The sequence below is a fragment of the Argopecten irradians genome, chromosome 1 (genome assembly GCF_041381155.1).
Source record: "Argopecten irradians isolate NY chromosome 1, Ai_NY, whole genome shotgun sequence".
NCBI lineage: Eukaryota > Metazoa > Mollusca > Bivalvia > Pectinida > Pectinidae > Argopecten > Argopecten irradians.
Genome location: NC_091134.1, coordinates 64,135,249 through 64,159,431, shown reverse-complemented (window position 1 = coordinate 64,159,431; position 24,183 = coordinate 64,135,249). Strand labels below are relative to the sequence as shown.

Genomic DNA, 24,183 nt, shown 5'->3' with positions numbered 1-24,183 from the left:
AATATAGATACTGTAATGCGTTATACGGAAATGTTACTACATACTAGCACTCTAAATTTAGTCAAGCCATCTAAACTTCCTTCCGGCGTGATAGAAAAAACGTGGTTTACTCTCATCTTTCAGCTGTTTTTCAGTCTTTAGCTTGTTTCACGTGGAATAGAATAGCTGATCGAAACTTTAAACACAAACATTATGTCAGACAATACAGTAAATGGCGATGAACTTGATGAACAATTTAAAAATTTTCTAGAACAACATTTAAACCAGCTTCAGGCGTCAGGCGTTCCAAGTATTTATTGGAAATCGCTCTACGACAAACTGAAAGGAGACGTGAGTGCGCAACATGATAGTTTTAATCTTCTATTCATTTATAACAGTTCATTTTTACTGCTTTTAATTCAACTCGTTTCAAAATGTACATTTCATAAATGTGATGTGACAAACAAAGTGTTGGACTGTATAAATTTTACAGGTTGGACACAACCCTGCAAATGGGTAACAGTTACCCATTTGAATTTAGCTGGACTGGGTCGATCATCGGTGACCAGGTAGCTCAGTTGGTAGAGCACTCGGCTAGTGTTCGAAGGGTCCCGGGTTTGTATCCCGGTCTGGCCGCTACATTTTCTCCTCTCCTGTTACAGACTTGGCGGCTTGGCGCCCAACTAAATAACCCACTGTGGTGATGTTTGAAAGGGTCTCGTGTGTCTTCGAGGGCGAAGACTTCGAGAAAGGAGGGAGGAGGGTAGCGGGATTGGATTGAGTCGATCATCGGTGACCAGGTAGCTCAGTCGGTAGAGCACTCAGCTAGTGTTTGGAGGGTCCCGGATTCGAATCATCGTCTGGCATTTTCTCCTCTACTGTTACATGAATAACAGTTACCTTTTTGAGTAATCAATAATTACCAAATGAGGAATTCCAAGACAGAAAAATGCATGGTGTTTTAAACTTTAAACTTAAACTTAATAATTTTCACATGACACCATATGACTAACATTACTAGGTGAGACAATGGGAATACTCTCAATCGACAGCCAGATAATTTATCTTTAATTTGGTATATGATACAATATATATCATGCCGCATAAATGTCACTAGGTATCCAGAAACATCAGAAAACAGCCATATTTCAACTGGTCAGACACTGTGTCCTCTGAGGAACAAGCCAGGGCTCTAATCAGTAGAGTACCAAACTTTCATTCTTTTGAAGCTGAAGTGCTGACATGCAGTGTTTTTTCGAGCTACCCATTAGAACCCTGACAGGTTCATCGGAGGACACCACAGTGTCCGACCAGTTGAAATCTGTCTGTTTTCCGAAGTTTCTGGATACCTAGTTAGCTGCAATATTGTAACTCAAAAGACTTTTTGACAGAAAATGGTGTTGTCTTTAGAGCTACAATTGGTGCCTATTACTGCTAATGGAGCAAAGTAATGATTATGCAAACCATTATAAAACGTTTGTTTGCATTTTTATCGTACTTGTTTGATATCGCTTACCTACTAGGCAATAAAACTGAACCACATAAAATATTGAATTCCCATCAAGGCATTATTTTTTTTACATAATATATATGAAGGTCTTTCTGACGAGAATTTATACGGCAAGTCCATAAATTGTGAATTTGACGTCTTGTGAGCGGTACGGTGGGTATTAAGAATGGTAGTTCTGTTTGTTTTGGACAAAAATAATATGTAAATGAATGTATACGTATAAAATAATTGGAAACCTACAAAAAAGTATAGAAAACTATGCCCGAGTGATTTTCGGAGGCAGTGCTCCACTACGACACATAGGTACCAATTCGTACCCGGCCGAAAGGTATAGTAGGCCGGGTACGTATATTCGTTTTAGATACCTAGTGTCCTTTACACAGCATGATGTATATTGTGTCATATACCAAATTGAAGATAAATTATCTGGCTGTCGATTGAGAGTATTCCCATTGTCACATGATGACATCTTATATGGTTTGTTAATAATCATACTTTATGAAATTGGGTGGTGTTATATGGCCTGTCGAATTATAGACCTTGACACAGTTTTACATATATTTATAGAAAAAATGTCTATAGAGTCAAACGCCTGTGATTAGACCAAGTCCATATGTCTATAGAGTCAAACGCCTGTGATTAGACCAAGTCCATATGTCTATAGAGTCAAACGCCTGTGATTAGACCAAGTCCATATGTCTATAGAGTCAAACGCCTGTGATTAGACCAAGTCCATATGTCTATAGAGTCAAACGCCTGTGATTAGACCAAGTCCATATGTCTATAGAGTCAAACGCCTGTGATTAGACCAAGTCCATATGTCCTGCTTTAGATGGTCCCCATGCTGCTTTAACTACTACCACTACCATTTCAAATATCTTTTAATACTGTCTGAGGCTCTGAGTCATTAGTACTATTTGAATTTGTGATGATTTTTTATCTAGCCAATTGATATTGTCATAATGTCAGCTCAATTTTATTTTAGTGTAACTTCACGTACAATACACTATATACATGTAACTTCCATACAACATTGTAGGTCTCATCCCCCCCACCCCCAAACTACTTTTGGGTTGAAGGGAGACAAATACTTGACAAGGGTATGGTGATATCTGAACCTTTGTTGTGTGTTGAGTTATTAAAGTGAAGACCAAAAAGGGAGGGAACCTTAATAGCTTGTAGCAAGAATGCTGCATGGTAGATAATTATCAGGGTATTCAGTTGGGTGGTGTTAAGCTATTGGATTACACAATTTTCTGCTTATGTCTAATTAAATAAAATTATTTTTATTTAGATTTATGATGCTGGGGAATCCTTCAAAATGTTATGCTATGAAATGGAAAGTGATGATGAGGAAACAGAAAACAAGGATATTGGAAAAGATGGTGAAGAAGAAATAACTAATTACAAATGGATGATTGAAGCAATGAAAGATGTCCAGAAAGATGATTCAAACAAGTCAGTACATGAAGGACAGACATTATTTATTATTCTGTAAATTATGCCAAAACAAAAAAATGTCTTTTGTCCGTGGTCCGTGGTCCGTCCGTCCGTCCGTCCGTCCGTTAACAATTCTTGTTACCACTATTTCTCAGAAAGTACAGAAGGGATCTTTCTCAAATTTGATATGTAGGTTCCCCTAGGACTCTAGTTGTGCATATTGCATTTTGGGACCGATCGGTCAACAAGATGGCTGACAGGCGGCCATCTTGGATTTTGATAGTTAAAGGATTTGTGCAGTCAAAAATGATAATTTCAGTTTATGCTGGAAATGGCTTTATTAGACCGTGTAGAAACCTCTCCGTGCCGCGCGCGACCGGAATAACAGTAAACCTCCGATATCGAGGTCAAATTTTCTGACCACCCGATTATGCATATTTTCTAGCTCTAAACCGTGTGACGTCACAATAGTCCGTGGCTTATAGCTGGACTATAACTGATGTGCTATCACTTATATCGACGGTCACAGGAAAAGCCGATCAAAGATTTTTTTATGATTACTTTTGAGTGAAGTTAATCTTACAATAACTTTGTCTCGAATATAAATAACTAACGAGTGAAATTCGATGTTTCAAATACTCTGATTTATGCTCTAATAGCAGGTATCTTCGTGTAATTATGAAAGAAAATCCACACAGAAATAAAAGTTTCAGATTTTTTGTCGAGGAGTTCAGCAACGAGTAAGCTTTAATAAGATAATATTTTCCTGTAGTCTGTATCTTTGATACATGGTGAATTACAACGTTTATGACTGTAAAATGAAATTTTACGTAACAATTTAAGAAATCCCTAATTAAAGCATCAAGGATATGATGCTTGACATACGTACACACCGATGATTGATCCTGTGTTGTGTGTTGCTAACCGAATAAATCGATATACATTTATTGCAATACCGTAAAACGTTTCAACATGTGGTAGAAATAATTTACTTTTGATATTATATAAGATCAAATAATAGAGATATTAAGCAAAACAAACTATTTTTTCAGACCGTGCGGTCGCTTTCAATTTTGAAGAAATTGAAATTTTTAATCGATATACAAGTAGATACACCGATATTATAGATATATAATTAGCCATGCCTTTGGTTTGATGGTTATGTAATACCTTGACCAGGATGTTGTTTACCTGTACACACCGCCATTCATCGAGCTCACCTGTAATTACCTGGCCGCGGGCAATTTGCTGTTCGGTGGACTATATCGGGTATTTGCTATTGTCTTACTGTCAATCAGGTTAGGACATCCGTTAATTGGATTGTGATTTGAATTATGGAAACCCCGTGCATCTTTGCTCTAGGTTTTTTTATTGTCACCTCCAATTTTAAAATGAAGATGTAAAAGCAAATGGAAATAAATATACCTGATCATACCTAGGAATATATATTACATACACACACATATATATGTCATACACAGGTAAAACAAAAATGGAAGATGACTTATTCCGCAACAAAAATGGTTTTAAGAACTATTTCAACTAAAGGTTTCCGTAATTTCTAAGGAATTAGTAAAAATTCTAAGGATGTATTTTCACCGTTTCGAATCTAAATGTACATGTGTAGTCATACAAGAAGGGCTACAACATTATCACACTAAATATACTTATTTAAATATCACTTAGTATATTTTTAAAAAGGTACATGATATTATATCTATTTATAAAGCCTGTATACAAGTAATTTCAATTTTCATTTGAACACTTTACGTCGTTACTTTTTGGATTATACGATCAATTTTCATATATCATACTATTAAATCTCGGTATGATATACAAAACGATCGACAATGAATATACTATTTTAAGGATTTAGTATACCTTTTAAATAATAAATTTGAATTTACACTTAAACTGTAATTTAGGAACATATATCAGAAATACCATTGATCTATTTCTGCTTTTAGTAAACGTTATGGATAAAGTTTCAAAGGCAACAATATAGATATACATATTATTTTCGGTATAAGTTCGGTACTGTTACTCCAATATCACATAACTGATAACCGTCCACATTTTATTTTTACTCAAAAACTGTGCCGTGTTTGCATCGTTATAGCAGAAGTTTGAAATAAAAACATGGATTCTAGATATATTCATGCTAAATTTTGGGATTTTACTCGTAAAAAGATAGTGTTTCATCATACTGTTTTTATTACACTGAAATTTACATCATATGCTATCTAAATCTCAGTCCAGACTGATCCGAACATCATTTTGATATCACTATTAAATTGGACTGATTATCTAATCTAAAGTTAGATATACGCTTGTTTGATTTTTAGCCCACCATCATCAGATGGTGGGCTATTCAAATCGCCTTTCGTCCGTGGTCCGTCCGTCCGTCCGTCCGTCCGTCCGTCCGTCCGTCCGTTAACAATTCTTGTTACCGCTATTTCTCAGAAAGTACAGAAGGGATCTTTCTCAAATTTCACATGTAGGTTCCCCTAGGGCCCTAGTTGTGCATATTGCATTTTGGGACCAATCGGTCAACAAGATGGCCGACTGGCGGCCATCTTGGATTTTGATAGTTAAAGTTTGTTACCGCTATTTCTCAGAAAGTTTTGAAGGGATCTTTCTCAAATTTCACATGTAGGTTCCCCTAGGGCCCTAGTTGTGCATATTGCATTTTGGGACCAATCGGTCAACAAGATGGCCGACTGGCGGCCATTTTGGATTTTGATAGTTAAAGTTTGTTACCGCTATTTCTCAGAAAGTTTTGAAGGGATCTTTCTCAAATTTCATATGTTGGTTCTCCTAGGGCCCTAGTTGTGCATATTGCATTTTGGGACCAATCGGTCAACAAGATGGCCGACTGGCGTCCATCTTGGATTTTGATAGTTAAAGTTTGTTACCGCTATTTCTCAGAAAGTTTTGAAGGGATCTTTCTCAAATTTCATATGTTGGTTCTCCTAGGCCCTAGTTGTGCATATTGCATTTTGGGACCAATCAGTCAACAAGATGGCCGACCGACTGACGGCCATCTTGGATTTTGATAGTTAAAGTTTGTTAACACTATTTCCCAGAAAGTACTGAAGGAATCTTTCTCAAATTTCATATGTAGGTTCCCCTACGACCCTAGTTGTGCATATTGCATTTTGGGACAGATCGGTCAGCAAGATGATCGACAGGTAGCCATCTTGAATTTTGATAATTGAAGTTTGTTACTGCTACATATCTCAGAAAGTACTGAAAGGATCTTTCTCAAGGTTCATATATAGTATGTAGTAAAAGTTTGAAAAGCAGGGAAAAGATCCCTCTTTCTGTTGTCAGACATAGATCATTCTTTGGTGGGCGCCAAGATCCCTCTGGGATCTCTTGTTTGAGATGGTGTAAATGGAATGTTTTGAAACTGAAAATATCTACATGATAAAGCTAGAATAACCATTTACTCGAAAAACTCAAATCGTAGATCTAACGTATACGTATATATGCTGTATACATGTATAGTACTATGCTTACCTTGTGTAGCCGCGGACTACTCTGACATCACACGACCACGTGACCACCTAGCTCATTATCTCTGACCCGTAGTCGACACTACCGGTAAATCACGACCAAAACCAACCGATAGCGCTAAAAGCTAGGCGATTCGTTGGGTGGGACTTAATTTTTTATTCATCCAAAGCAATATTCTGACGTATTATAAAAAAAAAAAATTTGGCTGCACAAATCCTTTAAAGTTTGTTACCGCTATTTCTCAAAAACTGCTGAAGGGATCTTTCTCAAATTTCATATATAGGTTCCCCTAGGGCCCTAGTTGTGCATATTGCATTTTGGGACCGATCAGTCAACAAGATGGCTGACAGGGGGCCATCTTGGATTTTGATATTTAAAGTTTGTTACCGCTATTTCTCAGAAAGTACTGAAGGGATCTTTCTCAAATTTCATATGTAGGTTCCCCTTGGATCCTTGTTGTACACATTGCATTTTGGGACCGATCGGTCAACAAGATGGCCGACAGGTGGCCATCTTGGATTTTGATAGTTAAAGTTTGTTACCGCTATTTCTCAAAAAGTTTCAACTCTTCAAATTGAAGTAATGCTATCTACTAGGTTTGTGAAATTTGACATGAATGGGCTTTATTTATAGATTTGGGCTATACATAAAAGTAGATCAGTAGATTTAGATAAATATAGAAGGGTCTTAATCAAATTATGTCTCTAAGATGAGTTTATTTTTTGGACTTTCTCAACATTTATAGTCTTTTGATCTGACCAAAATGAACAGGAACAATTAAAAACTGTTATATGTACAAACGTTGCTTCATGCAATGCAGAAAAAAGCAAGAGTGCAATTTTATGCATTATTTAAATGAAAATTGTGTTTTTAGCTCACCTGGCCCGAAGGGCCGGTGAGCTTATGTCATGGCGCGGCGTCCGTCGTCCATCCGTCCGTCCGTCGTCCGTCCGTCCGTCCGTCCGTCTGTCCGTCCGTCAACATTTCCTTTAAATCGCTACTAGTCATAAAGTTCTGCATGGATTGTAACCAAATTTAGCCACAAGCATCCTTGGGGGAGGGGGAACAGAACTTGTATAAATTTTGGCTCTGACCCCCCGGGGGCAGGAGGGGCGGGGCCCCAATAGAGGAAATAGAGGTAAATTCTTTAAATCGCTACTTGTCCTAGAGTTCTGCATGGATTGTAACCAAATTTGGCCACAAACATCCTTGGGGGAAGGGGAACAGAACTTGTATAAAGTTTGGCTCTGACCCCCCGGGGGAAGGAGGGGCGGGGCCCAATAGGGGAAATAGAGGTAAATCCTATAAATCGTTACTAGTCTTAGAGTTCTGAATGGAATGTAACCAAATTTGGTCATAAACATCCTTGGGGGAAGGGGAACAGAACTTTTATAAATTTTGGCTTTGGCCCCTGGGGGCAGGACGGGTGGGGCCCAATAGGGGAAATAGAGGTAAATCCTATAAATCGCTGCTTGTCCTAGAGTTTTACTTGGATTGTGACCAAATTTGGCCATAAACATCCTTGGGAAAGGAGAACAGAACTTTGGCTCTGACCCCCTGGGGGCAGGAGGGGTGGGGCCCAATAGGGGACTTAGAAGTTGATATTAAAATTCCTTCAGAAAAGAAACAATGAACCTGTATTCAGAACATTATTTGGCATTACAAACCAGGTGAGTGATACAGGCCCTCTGGGCCTCTTGTTTTTAGTATATTCCTGGTAGACCATGCCTGGACATATAGAACTGAGGAAGCCAGGCAACATTTGAAAACTATCCCAGGTTTACTTCAGCGGATGTCTTCTTTGATGGGAGTCAAGGTCAATGGAAGGTCAAACTCAGAAATAGAAGATGATATTCTCACAGAAATGTGGAAGTAAGTTTCCTTAAAAAAACCTACAAAAAAAGCCAAAATAATCAAATTATCAAGTTTCCTTAAAATAACCTACAAAAAAGCCAAAATAATCAAATTACATGCAGACAAAGTTGTTGTTTTGAAAGCAGAGGCCATGATCATTGAGTACTCAGATTGGTGGATTTTAGTGGAAGATTTGGTCAGGACCAATCTCATTAAAATACATATCCTTATTCTCATTCCATTTTATAGAGGATCTGACAACATCTTATTTGGCAAGTTAGGGGTCACATTCTGGTGACCTAGCTTTTAAATGACTAATCAAATGACTATCTTCAAAGGCTTTTTGCAATGACCACTTAGTTTGCAGAGCTTTAATAATAATTTTCTTTTATGTAATTATTTCGCCCACAGAGCACGACGTACAATATAATGTAGCTACATGCATACACATGCTGTGACACATTGATGTTTTCAGCTGGAGAAGACGCATTTGAATTGAAGTACAGGGAATATAAAGGTCGATCATCAGAATGTGACCCATCATCAGAATGTGACCCATCAGAATGTGACCCATCAGAATGTGACCCATCAGAATGTGACCCATCAGAATGTGACCCATCAGAATTTGACCCCTAATGGGGTGTTGTTAGATCGTTTATGAGCCAGAGTAATTTAAATCAGATTGAGTTAGGACTTATAATAATTAATATTTAAAATCTATTTTGAATGTATTAGTTGTCACACACAGAGCCTTCAGTTTTGCTATGGCATACTCCAGGGATTGATATTATGTTCCAGGGTTTTATGAAATTGTTAATGATATTGATTTTTACTTATACATGTAAAATGTATATAAAATCCTCTGTTTACCTTAACAGATATAACCAGACTTACAGCTTTGGAAACTTTGAAAGGGTAAGCTTGCTTTTAAAATTATCTTTGTTAGTACAATGAGGTGATGAAAATGATTTAAAGATGTGCTCAAAGCCTGTATCATATGATGGCATGAAAATCAACTACATATGCATAATCATGATATTGATAATAACACACATGTTCAGTGGCTCTTTTAATATTCTGTGTACCTAATCAAGTAAATGATTTACAGCAGAATTTTGTCAAAATTACAGGTCAATTTCCAGCACTAGTCTAATGTTGTTTACAGGGTGACAAGGCTGCTATGCCAGTTTGGTACATTATGGATGAGTTTGGTTCCAGAATACAACATTCCGAGACAGCAAACTGCCGAACAGTTCCATTTTTCTGGATGACCTCAAAAATGTCCTACACACTGATGTGGCTTAAAGAAGATGTTGAGGATGGAGGTATTTTACTTAAATAGATGTGGCTTAAAGAAGATGTTGAGGATGGAGGTATTTTACTTAAATAGAGGATCTTACATATGTGGCTCTTATATTACATGATGCCATATGCCAAAGTTGGATAGATTTCATATTAGGCAACCCCGAGTGGATTATTCTATTGATCACATAACTCTTATTAATGAAATATTAGTTAAACTTTTAATTTCATCTTTTTATAAAACAATTTCAGATGTGAAGTTTCCGTCAACGAGACAATTATGTGATGTCATACATTGGATATTTATGACATAGCCGTATGACACAATCTTGTTAAAATACAGATCATTATTATCACTACGTTGATAAGAGGATCAGACAACATCCCATTAGGGGTCAAGTTCTGGTGACCTTTGGAAATGGCCAATCATATTGCTGCTGCCAGAATCTTGACTGGGGTTGAAATAGTTTGAAAAAGCTGTCGGAATTATTTTTGTGTACATAGTCATCTCGCCCAAAGAGCACAATTAAGCTATATGTATATATCTACTGGGACGAAATGGAGTTATCAATTGACATAACAATGTGTACATAATACATTTGATTTGAAGTACACGTGGCAAAAAGGTCATCTGAACATGACCCCTTATGGGATGTTGTCAGATCCTCTGTTGAACGTAGTGGTTACAAGGATCTGTATTTTAATCAGATTGCCATATGACATGGCTGGGCAGGCCAGTTCTGTGATAAAACTACTTTTAACCAACTTTCTTTTGCGTCTACTTACTCAGAATTTCTAGAAATTTTTATTTGTGTAAGTGGTGTGAGTACATGTATTAATTTGTGAAGATAAACTTGGGTCACGAAATTCAGCAAATTAAATGTGAAAGACAGTTGGTTTACAGTAATGCAAAAATAATGTATAAATAATATCCCATGATAGAAAAGATGGATTTTGATTATATATTAAATACCAACATCAATTAATTTAAATTTTTTAAGTACAATAATTATTTTTAGTTGTTTAAGTATCATAGTCCAAATTGGTAATGTCATTCCATATCCATATCTTTCCTATATTATTCATCACTAATATTTGTTGTATTAATATAGATGAAATTACAAGAGATTATGCTGAGACAGAGGAAGATGGTGACATTAAAAAAGCTAAGCTACTGGCATGGGAGCCTTGTGATATGAAGTCAATAAGTTACGAACAGGGGGAACCAGATGAGGAGTATTTTTTTGTGAGTATCTTGTATTCTTACCGTACCAAACAAATGCTCAAGTCTTGAAATTTATTGCTTTTACAGAATACAACTCCCATTGGGAACAGGATGGAGACTATGAATTTGGGACTTCTCCATCTGTCTAGCCATCTGTCCATCCAACCCTTTTTTTGTACCTTTGACCTCCATTTCAAAAGAGGTTTTCAGGCTGTCTCTTCATTTGAGGCACTAAAGCAGTTACTTTGTAAATAACTCTATCTAAGCAAAGGAAATGCAACGGTATACAGTAAAATACACTTATAACAAACATGCTTATAACATATTCATGGTTTTAACGTAGTCTCTGTCAAGGTTATTATTAGAAGTTTGCAATTTGTGTATAACGAACTATGCTTACAAGAAAGTGATTTTATTGGTGTCCAGAGGTTTGTTATAACCATGTCGGTGGGGGACTTGAGTTGAAGTTGATGGATTTACCTTTTTGGTAAAGGTATTGTTAGAGAAGAAGCATCAACATTAAAGGTTCTTAAAATCAATGTTTACTAATTTTGTAAAAAAAATATAAAGATCAAAATTTTCAAAGAAATATTTATCATTTCTGAAAAGTGCAATATCAAAACTGAAGTAGCTGCTAATTATTAGATTATTTTTGATTATGTTTGTTTCAGAGATATGCCGTGAACGAAACCTTACCAGACCCTGATCAGTCATATCCTGGTCTCCCAAAGGACAGAAACGTCCGTATATTTGTGGAGTATGGCTCATTGAGGGACCATCTCACTGACAAACGGTTTGAGATCGTCGAAACACAGGAAGAAGCAGACGTCATATGGACATATCAGTCATGGAAAGATTACAAGTAAGTATCCCGAATATTTGTTTACCCATATGATTAATATAAATGCGATATCATGGCATCCATCATCCGGCCATCAACAATCAACTTCTTATTTAACAAAATTTGACAGGTAACATCTCTATGGGGTACTGACTGAAAATTATACATGTGGCTGACCCCCTGGGGGCCTGAGGGGCGGGCAAAAAGGGGTCAATTTGGTTATTGATGCTGTGAAACAGCAATCATAAGTACGCTTAGCGAGCCTGAACACATCAAAACAACAATAATAATCCGAGATGAAAATTAAATACTGTTTTGTTACTTTCACACCCTAATTGGAGGTATAGAATAATAAAACACACATGTACAATAATTGTCACAATGATAATCGATGTGTACAATTAAGCAATCCGTGATGTTTTCCGATGTTTACACAGAGCTATTTCGTTTTGATCTTGGTTCAGAGATTGTGTATTCCCGAAAATCACACACAACGCCTTCTTAATATATTCCCCCGCAATAGATTTTCTTAGTTTTTCTATCTAGATGAATGGTACAAATTTGATGCTATAAAAGATGTTTAATTTAATATATTTGTTTTAATGATTTATACAAAAAAATAAGATTTTAATGTGCTTGCAAAAGTCTTTTATTTGGTAGACTTTGCGAACTACATCTGTTGTAATTACTACGCTCTCTTCCATCTAGAGATGTGAAATCTCAAGTTACCTTCCTTTAAAAGTCATTGCTATTAGGCCTTTCATTGCAGGAATTTTTCATTTATCGCTACCTTTTTAGCTTTTAATTATTAAATTAAAATCAAATCAAACAAATACATATAGAAATTATACATGAGGTGTCAATCTCTAGACAACATTAATTCCATCTTTCTTTTTTTCTGAAAACATGTACGGCCGTAACACTGCTATATTACCGTAGTAAACCAAACTACTGTATATCTGATGAAATTACTACGCTCTCTTCCATCTAGAGATGTGAAAGCTCAAGTTGCCTCCCTTTATATTACCGTAGTGAAATTGCACTGCATAGCACTTGCTGTTCGACTTGTTCCAGCCGTGTTTAAACAAACATACACAAAATATTTGCAACAATGTTTCATAACATCAAAGGATTGTTGTAATAGGTAATTAAATTATGACTTTTTATTTGACAAAAGTATCTGGCCATGATTTATAAGCCAAAAGTCGGCAAAGCAAAGTGATACACTTGCAAGCAGCCATGTTAGTCTTTCTAACAAGGAAATCACTACATAATCTGGAAATCGCAATATTTCTGTTGTTATTATATGGATATTAATTAACTTATTTTCTTTTCTTTTAAAGACACATGGGTGAAATTGATAATTTCAGTAATTAATTGATATGTGAATATAGATTACTTACATGTATTAAATGAAAATGGCACTCAGTCTTTTACCAGATTTATTGGTTTAATAAATCTACTTATTTCAGAAATAAGAAATTTCAACATATGAAATATATTACAGTCATTAACCTATTTAACTTATGGTGGTTGAATCAACTTTAAAGGGACAATTCAGTCTAAGAGAACATTAAAATTTGTACATATTTCGGAAAAAAACCAGTTCTAATGGAAATTAGATTATTCGGTTTTACTGTGATATGCCTGAAAAGCCTATGGTTGTGACATGTGTGTAGATGTTCAAACTCGCTCGCTGTCCGCCATTACACATTGTGGTCGAACTTCTTGTATGCTGAACCCTGTCCCTTGCTCGTAGAGTAATGCAACTTTTGTCTAGAACTGCTCAAATCGCTCTGACAGTAGTGTGTTTACCTTATTAGGTGAATTGTCTTGCCTAAAAACCATTTCATCACCTTCTCGGTGGTTATGTAGTTTATTTGCTTAACGTGCGTGACTTTGGCTCATGCATGGGTACAGCGGCCATATTGTACCTACTTAATCGTATTGATCAACGATTTGATATTTCAACGATATTAATTGAAATACTAAACAATGACGTGGAATTTGTCAATATTTTATGTTATATGTTTCATAAGAAATGTAGAACAATACATTTGTGCTATATTTTGCTTCTTGGTAATGTAAAAGAATTAGCCTGAGCGAATTGTCCCTTTAATTACAGATAATAAATAGCTTTTGTTTAACTCCAAAATTCAACATTGTACATTATATAAATACAATGTTCTACAACGTGTTACCTAAATTTAATATATATATATATATATGATAAACCAATTCTTTTATTCCTTTTTTGAGTCCGTCATTCACAGCATCTATGAGTGGCCTTGGCACTTTGATTTTTATATGATTGACTTCTTCTCTGAAACTAAGCATGAGATAGCTTTCATAATGCAATGATAGCATCCTTATAGGGTGGGGATCCAAAATTGTACAAATGGTGGGGCTGACCCTCGCGGGGCCAAAAGGTCAATATGGCTATTTTCATATATAAATGACTTCATCTCTGAAACTAAGCACAGGATAAAACTCATAATGCCATGGTAGCATCCTTGTGGGGTAGGGAATGTATAAATCACTTCTTCTCAAAACTAAGCATTGGATAACATTCATTATGCAATGGTAGTATCCTTGTAGGGTGGGGATTCAAAATTGTACAAATGGTGGGGCTGACCCCCTCTGGGGCCTGAGGAGCGGCGCCAAAAGGGTCAATTTGTCTATTTTCATATAAACGACTTTTTCTCTGAAACTAAGCATTGGATAACACTCATAATGCAATAGTAGCATCCTTATAGGGTGGGTATTCAAAGTTATACAAATGGTGGGGCTGACTCCCCAGGGGCCCTCATGAGGGGCGGGGCCAAAAGGGTCAATTTGGCTATTTTCATATGAACGACTTCATCTCTGAAACTTTGCATTGAATAACACTTATAGTCATATGATATTGGGGATTCAAAATGAAACAAATTGTGGAATTAATTTTGTTATTTCTTTAGTTTTTGTGATAATTAGTTAACAGGTGAGTGAAGTATTTCTAATAACTGTTGAGGAAAAATAAAATTCATATTAGGTCTTAGCAACCCATATAAAGAAGAGCTTGTGGTTGGCATACATGTACATATACTTATCAATGCTAAGAACTTATCAGTTTCTTTTTGTCTGGGTACATTTTAGCAGAAATGAATGCCAACTGGAAGCATTTATTAAATGATTTGAATAAATTTAATTCTAAGTAAATTGATCTAAAAGATAAGTTTGCACTCCATTAAGAAATGTTCTAATATACATTTGTCTGTAGGAATACAGTATTGTAGCTATGTAGTCTGTTCTTTATAAGGTAAGGTTTACTGGTTGGATAATTTATAAATAATAAATTTGTAGGAAGTTGAGTGAAGAATCACCAGGGAAGATGATTAACCAATTTCCTCGTGAGTCTGTGTTGACGGTGAAAGATTTGCTGGCTGTCGTGTGTCGACGTGTAAGTAAAGGACACGAGGACCCGGACACTTTGGAGCGCGATCCTGACTGGCTACCTATCACATACAACCTGAAAACAGAACTTCACAAATTCGCCTCCTACTTCCAGCATAGAGAAGAAAAGTAAGAAAATAGGATTACTGCTCTCTTAGGCCTAAATTTTCTGAATAGAAATTATATTCTGTTTGAATATCTTAGTTTAGTGTTTTTAGCCTATATTCATTACATGCACAATACAAATTAGTGGTGTATATTTAAGCATTTAACTCTCTTCCTGGCATTTATGGTCTATGTAGAGCTTTGCTGACAATCTTCATAATGCACATTAGCGAATTATGAGATGATTGTCAGCAATTATCTGGTCAACGGTCGCGTTTTGGGTGTCAGTTATACCCTCATAGACTTCACTTTGTCCTGGTTAGTTTACATAGTGGAAGTGGCAAGTGAATGTAGATACAATTTTTTGTGTCTTACTGGCAGTAATACTCACTGCCCTCCCTACCAACCCCTATCCTTCCTCCTACTTTATTGAAACAAAAATCAAAAGTTTCTTTAAAAACAATAATGATAAAAGAAAATTGATATCAATGTCCTAAGATGGTAAAAACACCAAATAAATACCAGACAACCTTCATAATCTATGTAAGCAGTGAAGATAAATTTCGCTGCTTTGCCATCTGGGATAATGATTATCAACTAACGCGCGGTAATTAGGATGACGGTGGAAACATAAAACAGCCTACTTTATGAAAGTGATTTCTTTCAATCAAATTTTCCATAGGTCAATGATAAGTGTAGATTGAACGATTAGCAGCTCTACAAAATGACCAATCTCATTTTACATTCCAATTTTAGAAATTTGAAGCTGTTTCGGAAAGTTAGTGGGTCTTTAATGCATGCACATCTAAATTTTGTTTTATTTTTTATTTTTCTATATCTGATATATTCTCATACCCAACCTATCAATGTAAATCTAAATTCTGAAGCTCTCAGTATCTTACAGCTTGTTATATTATCATTGCTCTGTTCATCTTTGATTCCTTTTTAGCTCACCTGGCCTGAAGGGCCGGTTAGCTTATGTCATGGCGCGGCGTCCGTCGTCCGTCTGTCTGTCAACATGTCCTTTAAATCGCCCAATAGGGGAAATAGAGTAAATCATTTAAATCGCTACTTGTCCTAGATTTCTGCATAGATTGTAACCAAATTTGGCCACAACCATCCTTAGGATAAGGGGAACAGAACTTGTATAAATTTTGGCTCTGACCTCTCAGGGGCAGGAGGGGCGGGGCCAAATAGGGGAATTAGAGATAAATCCTATAAATCGCTACTTGTCCTAGAGTTCTGCATGAATTGTTACCAAATTTGGCCACAAACATCCTTGAGGGAAGGGGAACAGAACTTGTATAAATTTTTGGCTCTGACCCCCCGGGGGCAGAAGGGGCAAGGCCCAATAGGGGAATTAGAGGTAAATATTCAAAATCATTCAGAAAAGAAACAATGAACCTGTATTCAGAACATTACTTGGCATTACAATCCAGGTGAGTGATACAGGCTCTCTTGGCAAGAGGGGCCTCTTGTTTAAGTGATAAGAAAAATAGTTACATATATGGCTAAAATTATGCCTATGTTAGGACTAGATATGCTACACACCATATAAATAAAAGCTGATTCTGCTACAGAGGATTGGACAACCATTGGATATGTAAACCATGGAATCTAGCCAGGGGTCTGGACATGCACATCACCAACAACCTCGACCAGATCACACGTCTCCCGGACTCGGGACCAAAAGTAAGTATTCATTATAGGACTTGATAAAGTAATGGATGCCTCAAAATTTCTATTTGTCTACATGGTTATAATCTCTTCTCTGGGAACTCTTCTCTTCAGCTGAGAACCATTTTTCCAATCTTGAGTCTCGTTTCCACTTTGGTTTTCAGGTATACATATAACACTGTGTACTAAAAGACCTGGGAGTTTGGCTAACCTTTTTGTCGTCTTGTTCATCACACATTGTACACATGTATTGCTGCTAAAATTAACCAGTTTGTGTCGTCTGAATGAATGACAGTTTATTATGACATAACATTAGAGTTACCTCCCTTGTGGCACACATGGATCTATTGCTAATTCTATAGTAAATGTTAATGAAATAAAAAGTTTTAAACAAACCTCAGGCCAATGATAATTAAACATGTGCAAAACACTTGCACTTGCAGAACAAAATTTCCAGTCATACTAAGCTTGACAGCTCTTTACATGATATACAACTGAATAGGTCTGAAGTAGAAAACACCTGACCTGTATTTATCATATTCTTGGAAATTTCTACTTCAGCCCTATTCAGTTGTATATCATGTAAAGAGCTGTCAAGCTTAGTATGACTGGAAATTTTGTTCTGTTGGGTGTCCTCAAAATACATGTAGGCTTCAGTGAGATAGTACTTTAATGTACAATAGACAATACATATAGTTCTAGAGGAACTTACTAGTACTTTAATGTACAGTAGACAATACATATAGTTCTAGAGGAGTTTACTAGTACTTTAATGTACAGTAGTCAATACATATAGTTCTAGAGGAGTTTACTAGTACTTTAATGTACAGTAGACAATACATATAGTTCTAGGGGAGTTTACTAGTACTTTAATGTACAGTAGACAATACATACAGTTCTAGGGGAGTTTACTAGTACTTTAATGTACAGTAGACAATACATGTAGTTCTAGAGGAGTTTACTAGTACTTTAATGTACAGTAGACAATACATATAGTTCTAGGGGAGTTTACTAGTACTTTAATGTACAGTAGACAATACATATAGTTCTAGGGGAGTTTACTAGTACTTTAATGTACAGTAGACAATACATATAGTTCTAGGGGAGTTTACTAGTACTTTAATGTACATTAGTCAATACATATAGTTCTAGGGGAGTTTACTAGTACTTTAATGTACAGTAGACAATACATACAGTTCTAGGGGAGTTTACTAGTACTTTAATGTACAGTAGACAATACATATAGTTTTAGGGGAGGTTACTAGTACTTTAATGTACAGTAGACAATACATATAGTTCTAGGGGAGGTTACTAGTACTTTAATGTACAGTCGACAATACATATAGTTCTAGGGGAGTTTACTAGTACTTTAATGTACAATAGACAATACATATAGTTCTAGAGGAGTTTACTACATTATACATCCTATGTGATTGAATAAGTCTAACTTTAAGACTGTTTTAGACTTAAGACTGTTTCATGATCTTGCCGCCAGATCTCATTGCCTACAGATCCATGATTTTTTATTTTGATATTCTGTGTGTTAATTTGACACCAAATTTATCTGTTAATAGGTAGCCTGTAAATACGCAGAGGATCCCGTGTTGTTTTTCCGTGAGGAGGTGGGCAACGTCAAGTTTGATATCCGCTATGTCGTCCTTCTTTCCAGCGTCAAACCCCTCAAACTGTTTGTATATCGGGTGTTCTGGCTGAGATTTGCAAACAAGTAAGTAAACCGTAACATAAGATAACTCTAAATACATTCTACAGTAGTCATTATAAGGATAAAGGACTAGGCATAATTTATGCAAAGTTACCATGGTTATATAGCAAAAACATAGTTTCTGTTAACAAAAATATCAAGTCTTTATCAGGGGCGTATTCAATATTTCAAATGCAGCAACTTCATTTCTAAATACTTAATTTGAAATTTGGTAGATTTAGGGGCCAAAAAGAGCCATTAACATATCTAGTCCTTTACACTAAAATTTTAAAAGTGAGGGTCTGTAACAGAACCTTTTCTAATTATTATAGACAAACAGCAGGCTTGCCTTTTTGAGAACTTTTACCATAATAGCTGTTAATAACATAATGTTACATTCCATTTGTAAGTTATCAAATTTAGTTATCCGAGTCATAAGCAGAGTGCTTTGCTTGTAGGTTTTGAAATCAAACCACCCTTTAATACGGAGAAATATTCAGACTTTGGATATACTATTATTAACCTTTCCAAAGAAAGAATTAACTTGCATATTGAAAAATATATCAAATTACTCTAGTTGTAAGTACATGTCATGATATTGAAGAATATTGTACCTGAGCAAAACTGTGATAAGATTTTACTTGTTGAAAAACTTTTTGATATAAATACTTAAATTTTAGATTAAAAGGGTGATTCACTGTGAAAAATGTTGAAATTTAGCAATTCAAATTACTTATTACTCAAGTTGTATATACATGTAATGATATTGGAATATCTGAAAACAAACTGTGATGAGATGAAAAGTGCTCTGATTTGAGTGTTTTGTTTTCTCTTTTGAACAGACCATTTTCCTTGGACCACTTTGATGAATATGAGAAACATTTCACTGTAATGAATTATGTGGAAGGGGGAATTAACCTAAAACAGGTAAATATATATATATATACAGGAATTATCGTAAATGTGTACCCTGCAGGCAAGAGTTCAAGAACTGTACCTACTTCCCCTATTGCATGATCTTAAAAGGCAACTAAATGTAGGATCTTATCTTTTCTCTTCTTTCTAACTAAGTTTCTTCTACCTAGTATCTCCCTTGACACCACTTCGCGTTTGGCCTTTTGTTGAATGCCCCTGTGAAGAAGGCTCTAGGTTCTGTCCCCTGACCGAGACACATGATATTCTATAAAAATCTAGTTTCTGCTTCTGCTTAGCCCTCAGCATTAAGGGAGTACCCTGTTGTCAGTATAATGGGACCGGGTGGGGTGTGCTGCTTGGTGTCTTTGGCAGCATGCTTCAGTCATATAGCGCTATAAAAAGGGCAAAAGTTTCAATTTAAAATAAGCCACAATAAGAATTTACTGCAGTCTTTCAAAACATGCACCACACACTTCTCACACGCTACTCACTGCATACATGGGAGGCCGTCCTTACATGATTCTGGCTGTTAATAGGACGTTAATTTAATCAAAAGAACAAACAAAGATCATAAATGTGTTAACTAATGTAGTGATGATTTTTCAGATTCACTACGATGACTTTATACCCATGTTTGAGAACCAGTACCCGGCCTATCCCTGGGACGGAGTGGAGGTATGTATTTATAGAACTTGTGTGTCTGGTAACACCAGAAAACTTTCCAGCTGAATTCAGTTAAGATAATCAGATTTCATAGGAAGAAAGGTACATTGACTGTAGTGTGTCCATCAGAGATATTACAGCGCCGTTACAACAAGTGTTCGTGTTTACATTCATTCACTCAATAGACACATTGGCTGGTAGCTGATCTAGTAGGCTGGTAACTGATGCAGTAGATTAGATTTTAGGTGGCATGTAACGAAGGTACTGATTGGCTGAAGCATGGGCAGCCTGACTGATTGCCCCCTGACTGACAACATTGAGAAGTAGGCGGAGCCAGCAGATCTTTGATGTTCATACCCGACTCTGTTGTACAATGTGTTTGATCACGTTGTGTACTATTTATTTTTTACAATGTATACATTCAATCACTGTATTAAAAATTCGAAATTGTTTTGTTTCACTAATTAAGCGAGTGTTTTGAGGATGTTTTGTTCATAAATTATTGGCAATTTCTCTCAATTTCGGGGAGTAGTCATACTGTAGCGTAACGTTATGTATCTACCATCGTTCCAATGGATCAAACTTTTCATCGTGTTTATTAATGTGTTGGGTTTAGATCTATTGTATCCATTCTAATGTTACATGTAATGTCACAGCCGAATCTAACGTTAGCTACTGTTGTACCTTCTGACTGACTTTTCCGCTGCAAGGTCCGTTTGGAGTGGAAAAACAAATCAGGTACGGCTGACAATAGATTATGTCTTATCAGAATATATTCCGATCAAACACAGTTTTGATACATACCTGGATGTTACATGTATTAGGGGATGTTATTCTAATTGTAGACTTTGAGTTTGTATGCATTGCCTAAATATTATAATTTAATTTGAGTTATATTTGAGGTAATGTTCTCGGATGTTGGCGCATGCGCGGCGGTAGTTTACAAAATGTAGGTTGATTTTAGCAGATTCAAATGCATCTTTCTGATTAAATACTGGTGACAAAGTTTAAAAAAATCTACGCCTACAGCTGGAATAGCATCCCCTACTAACATCCAGGTATGTGTCAAAGCCGTGTTTTATCGAAATATATTTTGACAAGACATGGTGGTCAGTTGTACATTGTACCCGATTTGGTTTCACACACCTTGCGGTAAAGTTACATGTATAATTAGTCAGAAGCAGGTGATTTCTTTTCCGTACAATTTCTGACTGACTTTTCCACTACTACAGTAGCTCTTTCCATACGTACTTCACTGATTAGCGCTGATTTAGAGTCTATACATGAGGTAATTAAAATGTATTTGTGTAACCTATTTAAATTATGAAGCTTACGATGCCGATCATTTTATGTAGTAATCGACGACAGACATTTCGAACTGTTTTAGCTCCGCTCCTACATTGAAGGGACAGCCAATGAGAGCCATGCTTACACAGCTTATTGAATGTTGTTGGCAAACTGACTAGCTACCATGCAACCTGACTAGCTACCAATCAAGCGAACCACCTACTAGACTGGCCGTCACACATACGCTTATTGTAACGGCGCTGTAAGAACTAGAAATTATAGTATATGATACCAACAAAAAAGCTCAATTGTAAGATAAAATGTATTCAAGGCCAAATAGAAGATGCCAAGAACCCCTAATTAAATGGAGATCATAGTTTTTATTACTGGATTTAACAAGTAAGACTTAACACTATCATATGAATTAAAATCTTTACAAACGTTACTTAGTATGATCAGCAAGATAAAAAATAGCTGTGAATTGTGAGTTAACATGTATTTATGTTGAATTCCAGGAAAGTATCTTCCAGATGTTTCGGGAGATATTCCAGGGAGCTACAGCTCTCCCTCCTCCCCAGGGGATCGCCCACAACCCCCAGTCACGTGCACTGTATGCTGTTGATCTATTGCTGAGATGGGGAAAAGGCCAAAAAGGTTTGTTTGTTTTATTATAGTTGCATGACAACAAATGACTTTGGAATCTGATAATTTACAACCTTAACAGGAGTTTTCCTCAGTATATTGCTATAACTAGATTAATTGTACACAGTTCGTTAAAATGAAAAGCATTTAAGACATATTGAGAATACAGGATATCTGTAAAGGATCTATGATTTACCTGTGTTGTAGGTGAGAAGGTAATAAGACCAGTGTTATGTGAGGTGAACTTTATGCCAGACTGTGATAGGGCTGTGAAATATCACCCTTTCTTCTCTAACGATGTGTTCAGCACCCTCTTCCTGGATGATACAGAGAGCAAGTATGTGACACAGCTCCTCTGAGGAACTTATGTATACAAATATTGGAATGGAATACAAGGAAGTAAAAGGGGTGACATGAACTTACTACAAAGTCATTTTATTTCTGAGGGAAATTCTAAGAACTAACAGAGGCAATTTCAGAGAGAAGTAAATGGCTTCACTTGAATGTATGCAGGACTGTGTAGAGGAAATGTTTAAAAGCAAAATTGTTCCTTCTGTCTTCCACCTTACACCAGATAATTTTCCTGTGAGTGCATGTATAACTATATATACACATATAGTATCCCCCCACATCCACTCCCTATGGGAGATTACTCTGATAGCTTTCATGAAAATGACAGAGTTGCTTCTCCTATCTTATTGACAGAGTTGCTTCTCCTATCTTATCAGTCTCTTTGTATGCTTAATATAATCATTAGAAGTGAAAATGGAAGAAAAGCATGTTTTAGTGCTAATCTATATAACAAAATTGTCAAAATGAAACTTCATTTAAGGAAGGGAGTTGAATATTTTGAATGATTTTGTTTTTAACTTGGAAGCAAGATAAGCTATCTTTTTATTTCACAAGTGCAATAACAGATATTAGCATGTTTTATATAATATTAAAGTTGATTCATTAAAAGGTCTTTGGTATATCAGTATTTGAATTAATGGTTTATTATCTACTTCCAACATATATAGTTGCAAGATTTTCTGACACTTTTTCAAAGCATCTTTCACAAAAAGTTATCCTTAAAAATGGTTAATCGTTTTTCATTTAAGAAAATGTTGAGTTGGTAAATGCTGTTTTAGTAGTTATATCAGGTTTACTTAAAGAAGCAGGATGTGTCATCATATACATCAATGAAATAAGTGAGACCTGAAGACCAATAGTTTAACAATGTTGTTTTACCAAGTGCTGTGTTTGTACTTGGTGTGAATATGCCCTGTATGTGGCAGTTTCCTTAGACTACATGACTATACATTGTAGTATAGACAGATTCTGAGGTTTGACTGTATCTTTCAGAGGATTTGATCCCAAATATTCCGTTTTTTAAGATCTGTTATAGTTAAGAGCAAATAGCTACGCACAATTTTTTTTCCAAGATGGCAAAAGCTTTGGCTAGAATATTAATGTGAGAACATTCAGTTCTATTGAAATTAACATATATACTATATACTCTATAAGAACTGCTACATTGTGCTAATTTCATAACATGTATTCACCCTCTCTTTGATATTAGGTATTTTGATTTATCTCCCCTGGTTCAAAATACAAGTTATCTCCCCTTAATTTCATATTATATTAGAATAAGTTACTTCCCTTTTGGAACAGCAGTGTTGCTGATCTTTCGCTTTTGGTGGGAGATTCATGACTTTCAGTGTGTCTCTCCATAATGGCGTGTCTAAATCAGCCTGAGACTAAAACCCAGTGTATTTACAAGTGTTCATCCACATTCACTGTCCACAACACAGACTCGAAAAGAAAAAAAAGAAATGAAACACTCCAAAAGGATCACATATTCTAGTATATGAAGGGAAACTCATGACAGATAATCTACATTTGTATGCTGTATAGAAGCTATGTTTGAAGCAAAAAGAAAGTATATGTATATTGCCCTGACAAGCTTGAGTATGATGCATATGTTTGTAGTTTATTGTTATGTTCCCATCTTAACTTTGGATTTTGTTTTGTTTTGACCTTTGGTAACTGTACTTTACAAGGTCAACAATGCTATTTACTGGTAAAATGTTGATATTATTCCTATGTTT

The 24,183-nt window shown here is 35.9% G+C and overlaps 1 protein-coding gene across 3 annotated transcripts; it reads left to right on the top strand.

Annotated features, from left to right (window-relative positions):
- The first annotated feature begins 64 nt into the window (after window positions 1-64).
- Window positions 65-24,172, top strand: LOC138305052 (tubulin--tyrosine ligase-like protein 12). 3 transcript variants are annotated; one of them, XM_069245464.1, is made up of 15 exons: window positions 193-330; window positions 642-779; window positions 2,784-2,947; window positions 8,156-8,320; window positions 9,181-9,217; window positions 9,468-9,627; window positions 10,717-10,850; window positions 11,501-11,691; window positions 15,013-15,231; window positions 16,788-16,899; window positions 18,459-18,610; window positions 19,429-19,513; window positions 20,108-20,176; window positions 21,967-22,105; window positions 22,301-24,172. In XM_069245464.1, exons 3-15 carry the CDS (start codon window positions 2,811-2,813, stop codon window positions 22,450-22,452), a joined length of 1,752 nt encoding a protein of 583 aa, XP_069101565.1. In that variant the 5' UTR covers window positions 193-330; window positions 642-779; window positions 2,784-2,810; the 3' UTR covers window positions 22,453-24,172. The 3 variants fall into 3 exon arrangements, 2 of the variants coding, with proteins under 2 accessions (XP_069101561.1, XP_069101565.1); XR_011205658.1 differs by lacking the exons at window positions 642-779; window positions 22,301-24,172 and adding an exon at window positions 21,552-21,713 and having other exon boundaries at window positions 65-330; window positions 21,967-22,106; XM_069245460.1 differs by lacking the exon at window positions 642-779 and having other exon boundaries at window positions 65-330.
- The last annotated feature ends 11 nt before the right edge of the window (window positions 24,173-24,183 follow it).